Genomic DNA, 13,983 nt, shown 5'->3' with positions numbered 1-13,983 from the left:
CTCCAGAGTCTTAGTCCAATGCTTAAACCATTACACCATGCTGCTCCCTTTAAATGACTGTAAGCCACCTTAAATCTCATTCTTGGATATCATATTGGTCAATCAATCAATCAATCAATCAATCAATTCCTCTCCTGTCTTGCTTGGATGCGATTGAGCTACTGTATGGATCTCTACACACTTTGTATACAATTTATAAGCTTGTGACTCTCCCTACATTTATACAGAGGAAAAGGAGAAAATATGCTCTCACTCTTCCCAGTCCTGCTTCAGTCCATCCCACTGCATTGTTGTCCTTTGCCCACTCTGTTTGATATTCTAGTCAATCCAAAGGGATTGAATTATTCAGGAGTAGCAAGATCAGCTCTGGTTTTAAAGAAGGGAAACATGTACTGATTGGCTCAAGGGCAGCCCTTTCTTTTGCCCCTGTAGAGCTATACTGTATAGTGTCTTCTAGAAGATACTGAATTTGTGCCCAGGCTATTTGAAGGAAGCCCTTCTCTTTCTCCTACCACCTCCTCAGGCTCATTTGGTGGGAACAAGGGAGATGGGACCTACCTGGCCCAGAAGGACCTTGAAACAGTGGTACATGCACTGGTAAACTCTCGTTTAGATTTCTGTAATGCGCTCTACATGAGGCTACCTTTGTACCTAGTTCAGAAGCTTCAATTAATTCAAAATGCAGCAGCCAGATTGATTACAGGAACACCTAGATCAGACCATATTACACCGGTATTAAGATCTTTACACTGGCTGCCTATTAGCTTCCGAGCGCAGTACAAAGGGTTGGTTATTACCTTTAAAGCCCTACATGGCTTGGGCCCAAGTTACTTAAGAGAACGCCTCTCCCTACACAATCCGCCCTGCACTCTCAGAACATCAGGGAAGAATTTATTAGAGTACTCAAAAACAAGGCTAATAACAACTTCCCATAAGGCATTCACTGCCGCGGCCCCCAATTTATGGAACAACCTGCTGGAAGAAATCCGTCTTATTACCATCTTAGATGCTTTTAAGAAAGCACTTAAGACGGATCTCTTTCAGCGGGCCTACCCACCTGATCTCCTATGACTAATCCCAGAATGACCCCTACTCTCGATGAAAACAGAATGGTAAACAGGTGGCAAGTCGGTATTTTAGTAATAATGTAATAACTGTTGTGATTTTATTGAATAACTGTAACTTGTATTGTTATTATAACTGATGTAATTCCGTCTCGATCTGAAGGGAGAGGCAGGAAATACAAATAAAAATTTATTATTATTATTATTATTATTATTATTATTATTATCATTATCATCTTCTCAGTGGCTGCTCCCAGACTGGCCTCATCCTTGCTCTCCTTCTTGTGGTTGGTTAAAACATTTTTGTGCTGCCAAGCCTTTACAAACTGTTGAGGGCTCTTAATGCTGCGTGTTGATGGTTTTGAAGGTTTTTTCAAGGGGTTGTATGTAGTTTTTATTTTTATTGTTTTTAATGTTCAGTATTTTTAAATTATTTTAATATATGATTGTTCAATTGTATATTTTATACTTTCATTTAATTCTTGTAGTATTTTAATCTGTATTGTTTTAAAGTGTTGTTAGTCACTTTGAGTCACGTTACTGGGAGAAAGATGGGATGTAAATGAGTAGAATTATTATTATTATTACTATTGTTGTTGTTGAAAAGTGAATAAACTATTTGGAAAATTGATTCCAGAGTTCCTCATTAATCTCTTTTTTTCCTCTTTGTTGTTTGTTGTCAGGAGGCAGCTGTGGCCCAGCATTAAGGCTTGCCTTTGCAGAGGTTACAGCTGAGTATAAAAATAATAATTCCTTTCCTGTTGGCACCACGGTGAAATATATCTGTCATCCAGGCTATTTTAAACACCCTGGACTGAAAGCCTCTCTTACCTGCCTTCAAAATCAAGAGTGGTCAGAAGTCCAGGAATTCTGTAAAAGTGAGTCTCTTAAAAAGTTTCAACAAGTTATGGGGGGAGAGAGAAAGAAAAGCATGGTACTTCAAGACATAATTCTTACCCCCCCCCCCAGTCTCTAATTATCTCAGGGATTTCAACTATGTATGTGCCCTCAAGCCACCTGTCAACTTATGTTGACCCTGTGAATTTCATAGAGTTTTCCTAGGCAAGGAAGACCTAAGAGTTGTTTTTGCCAGTTCCTTCCTCTGAAATATAGCCTACAGCACCTGATATTTGTTGGTGATTCGCTATCCAAGTACTAACTAGGGCAGACCCTCCTTACCTTCCAAGATCAGATGGGATCTGGTGCTTTTAGGGTATTTAGGCCCTTAGGGATTTCCATATAAGTGGTTATTTAAACTGTAAAAGTCTGTCTTGGTAATGGACAATGAATGAGAAACAGAAACTTTTAAATGTATTTACTTTAGGGAACTTGTAATAAAAAGGAAAAATGTCATTTGTCTTATTTTCTTCAAGGAAAGTCATGTGGAAATCCTGGAGAACCTGAAAATGGGAGACTCCTTGTGTCAGGAGATTTTCTCTTTGGTTCTGCCATAAATTACAGCTGTGAAGAAGGGTAAGCCTGTAAGGAAGGAAAGGCCATTGAGGCCTGGATGACAAAACTATAGCAAAATAACCTACCATGACCTCTAAAGGTGGTAGCATTTTGAGTTATGAAGGTGGGGTGCCCCACTCCAAGGTTCTGTGAGAGGGGTGTGTGTGGTGTGACTGAAATGAGGTTACCATTTTTTAGTATATTGCTCTTTCATTAATGTGATTTCTGCTTAAGCAAAAATCATCTGGCAACCACCATCACCCCCAATTTAATTTGTTATGAAAGAAAAACTTGTTTGGTTTCTCCATGTAATTCAGTCTTCCAACAGCCACAGTTTGGGAGCAGAGGACCAAAAAATTTGGAGGGTGCCAGATTGAGGAAGGCAGGTCTGACTTCTCTTGAGATGTATTTGAACCCCTTTTTGTTTGCAAATTTAGGTGACCCATGGCATTGGGTAATAATGTCCGCATGTTGTGGGAGATGTGAGGCTTGGATAAGACATCTGTTTGGGTATGCAAACACTTTTTAAAAATCCCTAAAGGGGCAACATTTTCAAACATCAGATTCATAGTGCATACCCTCTAACACAGTGGTGGTGAACCTATGGCACACATGCCAGAGAGGGCACTCAGAGCTCTTTTGGTGGGCACTCGTGCCATTGCGTTCACCAGTGTTCATTACTAGAAAGCCAGAGGTACGTGGCACTTTGCCATAAATAAGTGGGTTTTGGGTTGCAGTTTGGGCACTCGGTCTCTAAAAGGTTCGCCATCACTGCTCTAACATTTCAGAGATGCAAACTGGGTCATGGCCAACAAACATCAGAATGGTAGTTTTCAAAGAAGTAGCCATGTTAGTCTCTTAAAGCATGAAAAGGAGGAAGGAAGTGGGAGATTTGAAAAAAAGAAACACTTGAAACAAATTTGCATGCAGTATAAGAGTGATAATAAATGCTGGACTGGGATGGAATGTAATATGATCCAGAAAGATGCAAATCATGTTCCTTACCCTAAATTTTCATAGGGCTGTGTGATGTGATGCAGGTCTTTCAGATCTTTACAGTGGTCAATTAGTGTTGATATGTGAAAGCAACAAATCATCTTACCAAAAGTTAAGAAATTATCTCATCGCCTTTCAGCCCAGCCTCAGAACTGGCGAAACTTCTGATTTTTTTAAAAATGGGTATTACCACACACCTCCATGCCCATCCAGATGTATTGTGTACCTGATCTTGGCCATCCCATACCTGATCTGTACTTCTCCCATTCTTTGCAAAGACATTCTTTGTGAAATACTAGAGAAGTACAAATCAGCTACAGGATGGACAAGATCGGATATGTGATGCCTCTGGATGGACATGGAGGTATGTGGTAACACCTGTTCTTAAAAAAATTCAAAAGTTTCAGCCCACACAGAGGCTGGATGGAAAGGCGGTGTGATAATCTTTGTTTCCCCAGGGTTCAAAATTAAATCTGAGACGATCCTTTTGAAGATGAGAGGAAGCAAGATAGACTGGACATTTTAAAATCAGCTGAAAAAGTGGCATGACAGAGGATGAATTTGGACTGTTTCTTTTTCAAATTGGGACATTGATAGCATCAGTTGGGGAGCCAAATACTTTCCTTGGAGGAGTGGCTGAATGGAAGCAGTTTTATACAGTACTTCGAATTTGTACACTTTCTCAGAAGGTAATCACACAGAATTTAGTACACTTGTTGGCAATTAGGGAGGCACATTAGTTCCTCACAAGATCTTTGAGGGCTGCACCCCTCCAGAAACCCACCTTGAATCTCGCTGTGGGAGAAAGGCAGGATAGAAATCTTTGAAATAAATAAAATATAAATAAACTTCTAGTTCACTTTTTGACAGAAAAAGGTCTTCCCTGGCCCTAAAATAGTTTAGCCCCTTCCCCAAAAACATGGCAAAATTGATTCCCATACCTCAATTTTTTTACTCACAGGGGCCCTGGGGCCCTCAAAAACTACATGTACTGACTGCACTTTTCCCACCCCTTATTTAGTGGGACTTCCTTCAAGGATGTATGGACAAGGTTACACTTTCTTATGAACTTGTAGAGTTAGGCTACTTACTCATTTCAGTGGTCTGTGTATGAAGATTATTCTGTCTTAATATAAACTCGTCCCTCCACATTTGCGGCTTTGACTTTGGCGGATTTGATTATTCACAGATTTTATTAATATGTTCTCTCTTGCAGTATCTAGGTCCTCCAGCACAACCCTATGGTCAACTTTAACCAAAAGTCACACTGAAGAACCTAGAGAAAACTCCACTAGGCATTTGTAGCCACTACAGCACAATTCTGTTGTCAATGTCTGGCAGATGTTGACCACAGAGTTGCACTGAAGGACCTAGAGATTCCTAGAGAGGTCTTCTCTTAGGTAAAAACATAGGAGTTTATCACATGGGGGGCAAAGCGCCCAAATCCCATGAATAAACAGGGATTAAATCCGGAAATATCCCGCCCTTTAATTCATGGGTTAAGTTTTGGATAATGGTGACATCAGGGGATGTCGTCCGAAAACAATCCCGTTTAACCCCCATTTATCCATGGGATTTGGGCACTTCCCTCCTGTGTGATAAACTCCATGATGGAACTGAGGGTTTGTCTTTCTTTACACTGTGCATTAAACCATTTTGCATGACTGAGAAAGAGGCCTGGATAACTTGCCTGAAAGGTATCAGCTAGCTGGGTCACTCGGTCAGTTGGATCACAGGACATGGCATCATTAGAAGTGTCAGCAATTTCGAAGGGTTGCAAGGGATATACTTGTGATGGTTCCCTCAATGTGGTTTCATTGTTTGCTGTGCATAGTAAACAAACCATACATTTGATTCAAAGCATCTTTTAGTTGTAAGTCCATAATTGCTTCTGACTTTGCACAGATACACACTAGTTGGTGAATCTTCCAGACAGTGTTTGGTGGTATCTGACCGAAAAGTAGCATGGACTGGCAGTATTGCCCTTTGTCAGAGTAAGTAAAGAACACCTTAAAAGTTGTGGATGTAAATTTTATCTGTGTATATCTCTTTAGCCAGTGTTAATTTCAATGCTTCAGAAACATGGCATGAGGAATACAGGAAAGATGAGAAATGAGAAATATACAAGTTCTAGTCAGAATCTCAAGGCAAGGTGACAATTAATCTGTGACATAAAAAATGTGATGTAATCCACTATTAAGTTGTCTTGTACAAGTCATTACTGAGATTTGCAGAAGATTACAGTGATGTACAGATTGTTTAATTAAAGGGGATTGGGTACTGGATGCTTTTGCTAGATTATTTTAAACGTATCTGAATTGGAACAAGTACGTTTTAGTATAGACTAAAATATTTTGAATGAAATAATTTGTGGGTACTGGATGCCTTTTGTCTAAATGGTGTCATGACTTCCACAAAATGCATAAGAATGAACTGAATGACTGGAAGGCATGATGCTCTTCTAACATTGTATGCTTTATGTGATGTCTTGATACTAGGAAATTCTAGGAACCATAGTTTTGTGAGACATTTAGCCTTTTCTGTCAGAGAGCTCTGGTGCCATAAGAAACTACAATTCCCATGATTCCCTAGCACTGAGCCAGGGCATTTAAAACAGTCTCAATCTGGATGATTTCTGCAGTGTGTGTTGGACCTAAGTCTCAAAAGTGCTATCTATTTATTTATTTATTTATTTATTTATTTATTTCCTGCCCTTCTCCCAGGACTGGAACTCAGGGTGGCTTATAACATTAAAAACAATACAATTAAAATGATACAAAAATAATACATTAAAATAATATTAAACTAGTACATTAAAATAAAAAAAGAAGATTAACATGTCTAAAATACATTGAAATGATATAGCATCCGAGGGCATTCTTTAAAAGTATTCTGTTTTGAATGCCTGTTTGAAAAGGGACGTTTTCACCTATCGACAGAGGGCCATCAGGGAAGGGGCCAGTCTGGTCTCCCTGGGAAGGGAGTTCCAGAGTCTAGGGGCAGATGCAGAAAAGGCACCAACCGTGCTTGTGATGGTGGTGAGATGGAGAGAAGGGACTTCCCTGAGGATCTCAGAGCCCTGGCCAACTCATAGAGGGAGATATGGTCTGCCAAATATCCTGGATCTGAGCCATATAGAGCTTTAAAGGTCATCACCAGCACTTTGAATTGTGCCCGAAAACAAATTGGCAGCCAGTGGAGCTGTTTCAACAGGGGTGTTGTATGATATCTGTAACCTGCCCCTGTTAGCAGCCTGGCTGCAGCTCTTTGGACCAGCTGAAGTTTCTGAACACTCTTCAAAGGCAGCCCCAAGCAAAGTGCATTGCAGTAGTCCAAATGAGATGTAGCCAAGGCATGTACCACTGTGGCCAGATCCAGCATCTCAAGGAATGGGCACAGTTGGCACACAAATTTTAAATGTGCAACAGCACTCCTGGCCATTGCAGAGACCTGAGCCTCCAGGTTCAAAGCTGAATCCAAGGGGAGTGTGACCCCAACTAACACAAGTTGGATCCAGATTTCCTGATCTGCCTTCCAACTGACCAGGAGCACCTCTGTGTTGTCTGGATTAAGTTTCAACTTGTTTGCCCTTATCCAGCCTATTACTGATTCCCTTTGCTGAAAGAAGCAGAAACAACCCAAATACTCATTTTAAAGTACACCTGCTTTTTCACTCTCTTTAGGTATTTCATGTTTGCCACCACCAGATATTCCCCATGGAAGTCACAGTGGCAGATATTTGGACAACTTCTTCTATGGGACAGCTATAACATACACTTGTGACAAAGGCCATCCCCTCATTGGAAATGCCTCTATCTTCTGTATTACTAAGGATGGGTCAAATGGAGTGTGGAGTGGTCGTGCATATTGTGGAGGTATGTTTTTCTTTGCTCTTCTCTAGAAAAGTGAGTTTTGTGTTAACTCAGGAGAGTGATAACCTGAGGAAAGGTGACATTTATTTCCTGTTATTTTCCAAAAGAAGCACCATATATTTCAAAACTGTCAATACCTAATACATCTGCCAGTAATACTGCCAGATAAATGCACAGATACACAGAGAGAAAATACACTACGTTTCATCTTTCCTTCTTTCCTTTATACTTGTCTTTTTAGTGGTTAGCTGTCCATCTCCACAAATAGAGAATGGAAAAGTAGAAACTGGTTACTCTGTCACCTATACATATAACCAAAGAATAACATTGTGTTGCAATGCTGGCCACAGATTAGCTGGCTCACGAGAAATCTATTGCCAAGTGGATGGAACATGGGATCCTCCCCTCCCTCGCTGTGAACAGGGCAAGTATGAATATACACTTTTCATAGTTTTATATCTGAACATTTCCCCACCAACAAATAAGCAGAGTCCTTTTAGCTGATAACAAATCTTGGCTCATGGAACTCATTTGAAATCAACAAACCTATCTTCCACTGTGTATTAAATGATTACTTTGAAGGAAGTTCATTTGAAAGACATGGCAAAGCTTTCATTTTATAGGATATATGTTTAAAGAGACAAACCTCCTCTCTCTCTCTCTATATATATATATATATATATGTGTGTGTGTGTGTGTGTGTGTGTGTGTGTGTGTGTGTGTGTATAATTTGCATCTACAGTAATCCTGTAAATTGGACACATAAATGAGATCAATGACAGTAGTGTATTTTAAGGTAGGAAAGTTAATATTATGATTCACTTTTAATTCAACTTCTTCTGTGCCTTCTAATTCCATTCTTCATTTGTATACACCTTCACTATTTGCTGTGGAGGCAAGCATTTTGATATTTTCTGTTTGGCTGATATAAAGGCTTTTAAACAAAGCCAAACAAATAAAACAGCAGGCTTAAAAATATATCAGAGACCCCATATATGTCAATGAGCCTCCTTGCATTCTGTCCCAAGAGAAAGTTGGAGTAATAAGTAAAAGTATCACCCCTTGCTTCCATTCCTGCTAAAATATTCAATACTTTGAACCAAAACATATTTCCTACAGCTACAGTTCAGAAGTCACTGAAATCGGTTCCCAGTGATTTGAAGTGTACACACAGCAGCTTAACATCCTTGTAAAATACAGAATGCCATGCAGGCTACACGTTGGAATGTCATAAATCATATTTGTTACCTTGATGAACAAATAGCACATGGCATTTTGCAGAGGAAAATATGGGAACAATTGTTGCTTCAACATGCAAGGAATTTTACTATTTTTAGTTGCAGGGGGGGAAATCAAGCTTGTCTGTAGAAAAATAGTATTGTTGTAGTCCTTGAAGAAAACCAGTCTTTGGTGGGACTTATGTATGTGAGACCTGAGTTTAGGGTTGCCATAGTGCCGGACCTCGAAACCGGGAAAAATGTAGGACAAAATTTTCAAATGTAGGACACACAAAAAGTGTGTCCTACATTTGAAAATTCTGTCCTACATTTTACCGTGATCGCGGCGGGGAGCGGAGGCCAAGCGGCAAGGGAAAGCCTCCACTTAAGGAGGCTTTCCCTCCCCGCCTGGGCCCCGCCGCGATCGGAGGCCAGGATCGGGGCCTCGCCTCGTTCCTGGGACCCTCAGGGACCAGGAAGGAGGGGAGGAGGCCGGCGGCGATCGCCCCGGCCTCGCCTCCTTCTTGGCCCCCGCAGGGACCAGGAAGGAAGGGAGGAGGCCGGCGGCGATCGCCCCGGCCTCGCCTCCTTCTTGGCCCCCGCAGGGACCAGGAAGGAGGGGAGGAGGCCGGTGGCGATCGCCCCGGCCTCGCCTCCTTCTTGGCCCCCGCAGGGACCAGGAAGGAGGGGAGGAGGCCGGCGGCGATCGCCCCGGCCTCGCCTCCTTCTTGGCCCCCGCAGGGACCAGGAAGGAGGGGAGGAGGCCGGCGGCGATCGCCCCGGCCTCGCCTCCTTCTTGGCCCCCGCGGAGGCCAGGAAGGAGGGAGGAGGCCGGCGGCGATGGCCGGGGCTTCGCCTCCTTCTTGGCCCCCGCGGAGGCCAGGAAGGAGGGAGGAGGCTGCAGGGAGGCGGGGAGGTTGGCGCGGCTGCGCCCAAGAGGCGCCGCCTCCCTGCAGCCTCCTCCGCCTCAGGCCTCGCTGCCCTCCTTTTCCTCCGCGCGACCATGCGCGGGGGAGGAGGAGGAGGGCAGCGAGGCCCCAGGGTTGCTCAGCAACCCCGCTGCAAACGGGCTTTTCCCGGTTTTTGGCTGCACCCGTGCCGTGACCGGGCAGGTGCAGCCAAAACCGGGAAAAACCCGGTTGCAACTGGGTTATGGCAATCCTACCTGAGTTCAAATCTCTAGTCAGTTATGGGGCTCACTGAATGATCTTTGAGTAAATTAACTGTCTCTCAGTCTGCATATATAAGGATGTGATGAGAGGAGGAGACCATGTATGTTGCCTTTAAACCTTGCAGGATAAAAATGTAATAAATAAATGTTAATCAAATTTTTCACTTAACTGGATCTTTCAGTTAAGTGTGCCAGTTGTGTGTGGATATGTTGTATATTCTCTCTATTTAATTTTATTTCTTTTAGTATCACATTGCCCCTTGCCTCCAGACATTGCCAACGGAAAGCACAATGGAATGGCTGGGAAAATGTTTACTTCTGAAATGTCGGTAACCTATTCTTGTGATCCTGGCTATTCACTTGTTGGAAAGGCATCTATTTCTTGCACAGCTTCTGGAGCCTGGAGCCTGCCTCTGCCTCATTGTGAAGGTATAATATTTGTATTTTTGAGCAGTAGCCATAAATATTATTACAGGTATACCTCAGTTAATGAAATTGATGTGTTCCTGAGCATTACTTCTTTAACAGAATATTTGGTGGCAGAGACGGAAATAACACAGAAAGAACAGGGATAGTTTCCTACGCCAAAAAAGAAGTTTTGGCAAACTTTTTATTCAAAACTAATAGTATGTACATGTGAAATGAAATAACTGATTCACATTAGCAAAAGCAAAGTAAACAAAAACATTTGGAACTATCTAGAAACCACTAGAAAGTTTCTTCCAAAATCCAGCAAGGGATTTTCTTTTTCTTGTTTATCAGCCTCCCCTTTTTATTATTTCCATTTTGGTGACCAGGTTTACAGATCTATGGCCTGTTACAGACTGCCAAAATAAAGCTGCTTCGGGTCTCTTTGGAGGTATGCTATTTAAATGATGCATGGGTCCGGAGGTCGCGCCAAAGTCACACTCCAGTCCTAAGCACTGGAGTGCAGCTTTGGTGCAGCTTCCGGATTCTTAAGATGCATGCATCATTTAAACAGCATACCTCCAAAGAGACCCGAAGCAGCTTTATTTTGGCAGTCTGTAACAGGTCCATGTTTATTAATATGTTGAGGGCAGCTGCTAAGGTAGTTTTATCTGCTTCCCCATTTTTTTCTAGTTTTGGTGTTCATACATACTCTGTATGGGATTCTGGAAGCAGCTTTCATTTGCCTTGTCTGTTGTAAGCAAGCATGCATAGCATCAGTTAGAACAAATCCTACGCTTTCCTAATTCAAGATTTATCATATTGTTTGCTGCAGATGAGTTGCTGCAACCTGGCACTGAAAGTCTGTATTTCGTTAGCCCGCCCTTCACTATTCTCCCAGTGCCAATGGTGCTTAAAAATGTCCAGCTAGTAAAAGGATGAGAAGGTAAAAAGGGGGATAGGATGGAAACAGGAGGAGAATGAGGAGGTAGAAGAAAAATTCTTACCCTCTCCTCCTTATTGAATAAGGTGGCAAACAGCAACAGATTAGAATACAACAAAAAATGACTTTGTCAGAGACTTTGTTAACTGAGGTATGATTGTGCTTTGCATGATTTGTACTGGTCTTGACTGTTAATTTAAGATCTTCCAGCTGAAGCACTTGAGACTGTTGAAAAAGTCTTTTCTTCATGGTCATGACAATGGAACATGAATCTTCAGAATAAACATGAACATATGGGAAAATTTGTCAGTTGTGCTTCCTCCTGCATTTGCATTTTATACCTCAAGTTCCTTCTTTCCAGAATATGAATAGATTCACCAATTTTAATAAATGCTTCATAAAGGTACTGAAACCAAGCTATCCTCTATTTGCACCAGCCAAATATAATAAGTGCAGATCTAATAAGTGCAAATCTACAGCACTATATAAATAAAGCATAATAATCATAATTGGTTTCAGTACATTTTTAGAACGCAGCAAGGATCATGTTGTACCACAGGTGTTCAGGGTAAAGGGCCATCAGTTTTGTAGATTCATGTTGCTGTCGTATGCCTTCAAGTTGTTTCCGATTTACAGTAACACTATGACAAACCTATCATGGGGTTTTCTTGGCAAGATTTGTCCAGAAGAGGTTTTCCAGTGGGTTTCATGGCCAAGCTGGGAATCAAACCCTGGTCTCCAGAATTGTAGTCCAACACTCAATCCACTACATTATTATTTTAAAAAATATTCTTAATCTGCTCCTCATCCTAGGAAATCAGGGATGTATACAAGAAACATTTTTTTTAAAAAAATGACAATATAATGCAATGAAGACATAAAACATAATAGAAACAAAGTGTAAAATTAATAGAACAAGCAAAATACTTGCTTTAACACTGGAAATTGTTGTTGTTATGCTCCTTCAAGTTGTTTCTGACTTATGACCATTCTAAGATGAACCTATCATGGGGTTTTCTGGGGCTAAGGGTGCGAGACACGCCTAAGATCACCCAGTGGGTTTCCATGGCTGAGCAGGCAATTGAACACAAGTCTCTAGAGTTGAACTACTACACCATGCTGTCTCTCAACACTGGGAATATGTTTGGGCAAATAAGTAGTAAGTTCTGACACCAAGTTTTCATCAGTTCCAGTACTAGATGAGAGTAGCGTAGGCACATAGGAATCTATATGATGGTGTACTTTGTATGCTTTTTTAAATTAGAAAATATTTTAGGATAACTACAATTTGGGGATTTCTAAGAGAGTGAAGTTTAGCAGACTGTATCACTGAGAATTTGCATCCCCATTATGCCACCATTTTGTGGAGTATATATTCCAACTCCTGCTGCTGTGAAATTCCTCCCCATCTTCAGAATCTTCTACTCATTTTGCATCCATACTGTAGAGACTCCTTCTCTTTCTGCTTTTCCCCAAATTGTGATGTATTTTTATACAGTTTTGATGCTAGGATTTGTCAGTGGTGTTACTAGGCCAAAAATATTCTGTTTGCTGTCCCCATCACCAGTAATTATCCTTATCTCTTGTTTTAGATATGTATTATTATGATTTATTTTATTCAGTTTTTATCAGGTCAAATTATCATCTACATTTATAGTTTTCTTACATTCTGGCTCAGTGTGAGCACATCCCTTTCCTATATCACATGCAATGAAATCTAGTAATGACTTTATTTTTTTTCCTTTACAGCCATTGGATGTATAATTCCAGAAATTCAGAATGGAAGAATAACAATATTTCAAGTGCTAGTCAAACCTACAGGAACAATTACATTTGAATGTGATCCTGGCTAATAATAATAATAATATGTTTTATTTATAGACCGCTATTCCACGATGATCATAGCAGTGTACAGTAAAATCGTTAATACAATAAAAATACAGTTAAAGGAGGGAGAAGTCTCATCCTTCAGGCAGTCCAAGATGTTGCTGGTCTGCCTGCTGGCTCCCTCTGAGGCCGAGATGACAGTTGAGGAGGGAGGGGCCTCTTCCTTCAGGCAGTCCCTGATGTTGCTGGGTCTGCCTGATGGCTCCCTCTGAGGCCGAGATGACAGTTGAGGAGGGAGGGGCCTCTTCCTTCAGGCAGTCCAAGATGTTGCTGGTCTGCCTGATGGCTCCCTCTGAGGCCGAGATGACAGTTGAGGAGGGAGGGGCCTCTTCCTTCAGGCAGTCCAAGATGTTGCTGGTCTGCCTGATGGCTCCCTCTGAGGCCGAGATGACAGTTGAGGAGGGAGGGGCCTCTTCCTTCAGGCTGTCCCTGATGTTGCTGGGTCTGCCTGATGGCTCCCTCTGAGGCCGAGATGACAGTTGAGGAGGGAGGGGCCTCTTCCTTCAGGCAGTCCCTGATGTTGCTGGTCTGCCTGATGGCTCCCTCTGAGGCCGAGATGACAGTTGAGGAGGGAGGGGCCTCTTCCTTCAGGCAGTCCAATATGTTGCTGGTCTGCCTGATGGCTCCCTCTGAGGCCGAGATGACAGTTGAGGAGGGAGGGGCCTCTTCCTTCAGACAGTCCAAGATGTTGCTGGTCTGCCTGATGGCTCCCTCTGAGGCCGAGATGACAGTTGAGGAGGGAGGGGCCTCTTCCTTCAGGCAGTCCCCGATGTTGCTGGGTCTGCCTGATGGCTCCCTCTGAGGCCGAGATGACAGTTGAGGAGGGAGGGGCCTCTTCCTTCAGGCAGTCCCCGATGTTGCTGGGTCTGCCTGATGGCTCCCTCTGAGGCCGAGATGACAGTTGAGGAGGGAGGGGCCTCTTCCTTCAGGCAGTCCCCGATGTTGCTGGGTCTGCCTGATGGCTCCCTCTGAT

General features: G+C 42.3%; 1 protein-coding gene across 1 annotated transcript in view; it reads left to right on the top strand.

Moving 5' to 3' along the window:
* The window catches only part of CR1 (complement C3b/C4b receptor 1 (Knops blood group)), a 134,390-nt gene that overhangs the window by 86,759 nt on the left and 33,648 nt on the right, over positions 1-13,983 (top strand). Inside the window, exons 28-32 of the mRNA XM_089518282.1 lie at positions 2,438-2,537; positions 5,418-5,506; positions 7,196-7,387; positions 7,626-7,808; positions 10,019-10,201. Of these exons, the coding sequence (XP_089374408.1) occupies positions 2,438-2,537; positions 5,418-5,506; positions 7,196-7,387; positions 7,626-7,808; positions 10,019-10,201 (747 nt within the window). The remainder of the gene's footprint in view (positions 1-2,437; positions 2,538-5,417; positions 5,507-7,195; positions 7,388-7,625; positions 7,809-10,018; positions 10,202-13,983) is intronic.

The sequence above is a fragment of the Sceloporus occidentalis genome, unplaced genomic scaffold (assembly GCF_023333645.1).
Source record: "Sceloporus occidentalis isolate IW3139 unplaced genomic scaffold, rSceOcc1.0.p SCAF_3, whole genome shotgun sequence".
NCBI classification, from domain to species: Eukaryota; Metazoa; Chordata; class Lepidosauria; order Squamata; family Phrynosomatidae; genus Sceloporus; species Sceloporus occidentalis.
The sequence above is the reverse complement of the archived record's forward strand: the minus strand, read 5'-3'. Positions and strand labels throughout refer to the sequence as shown.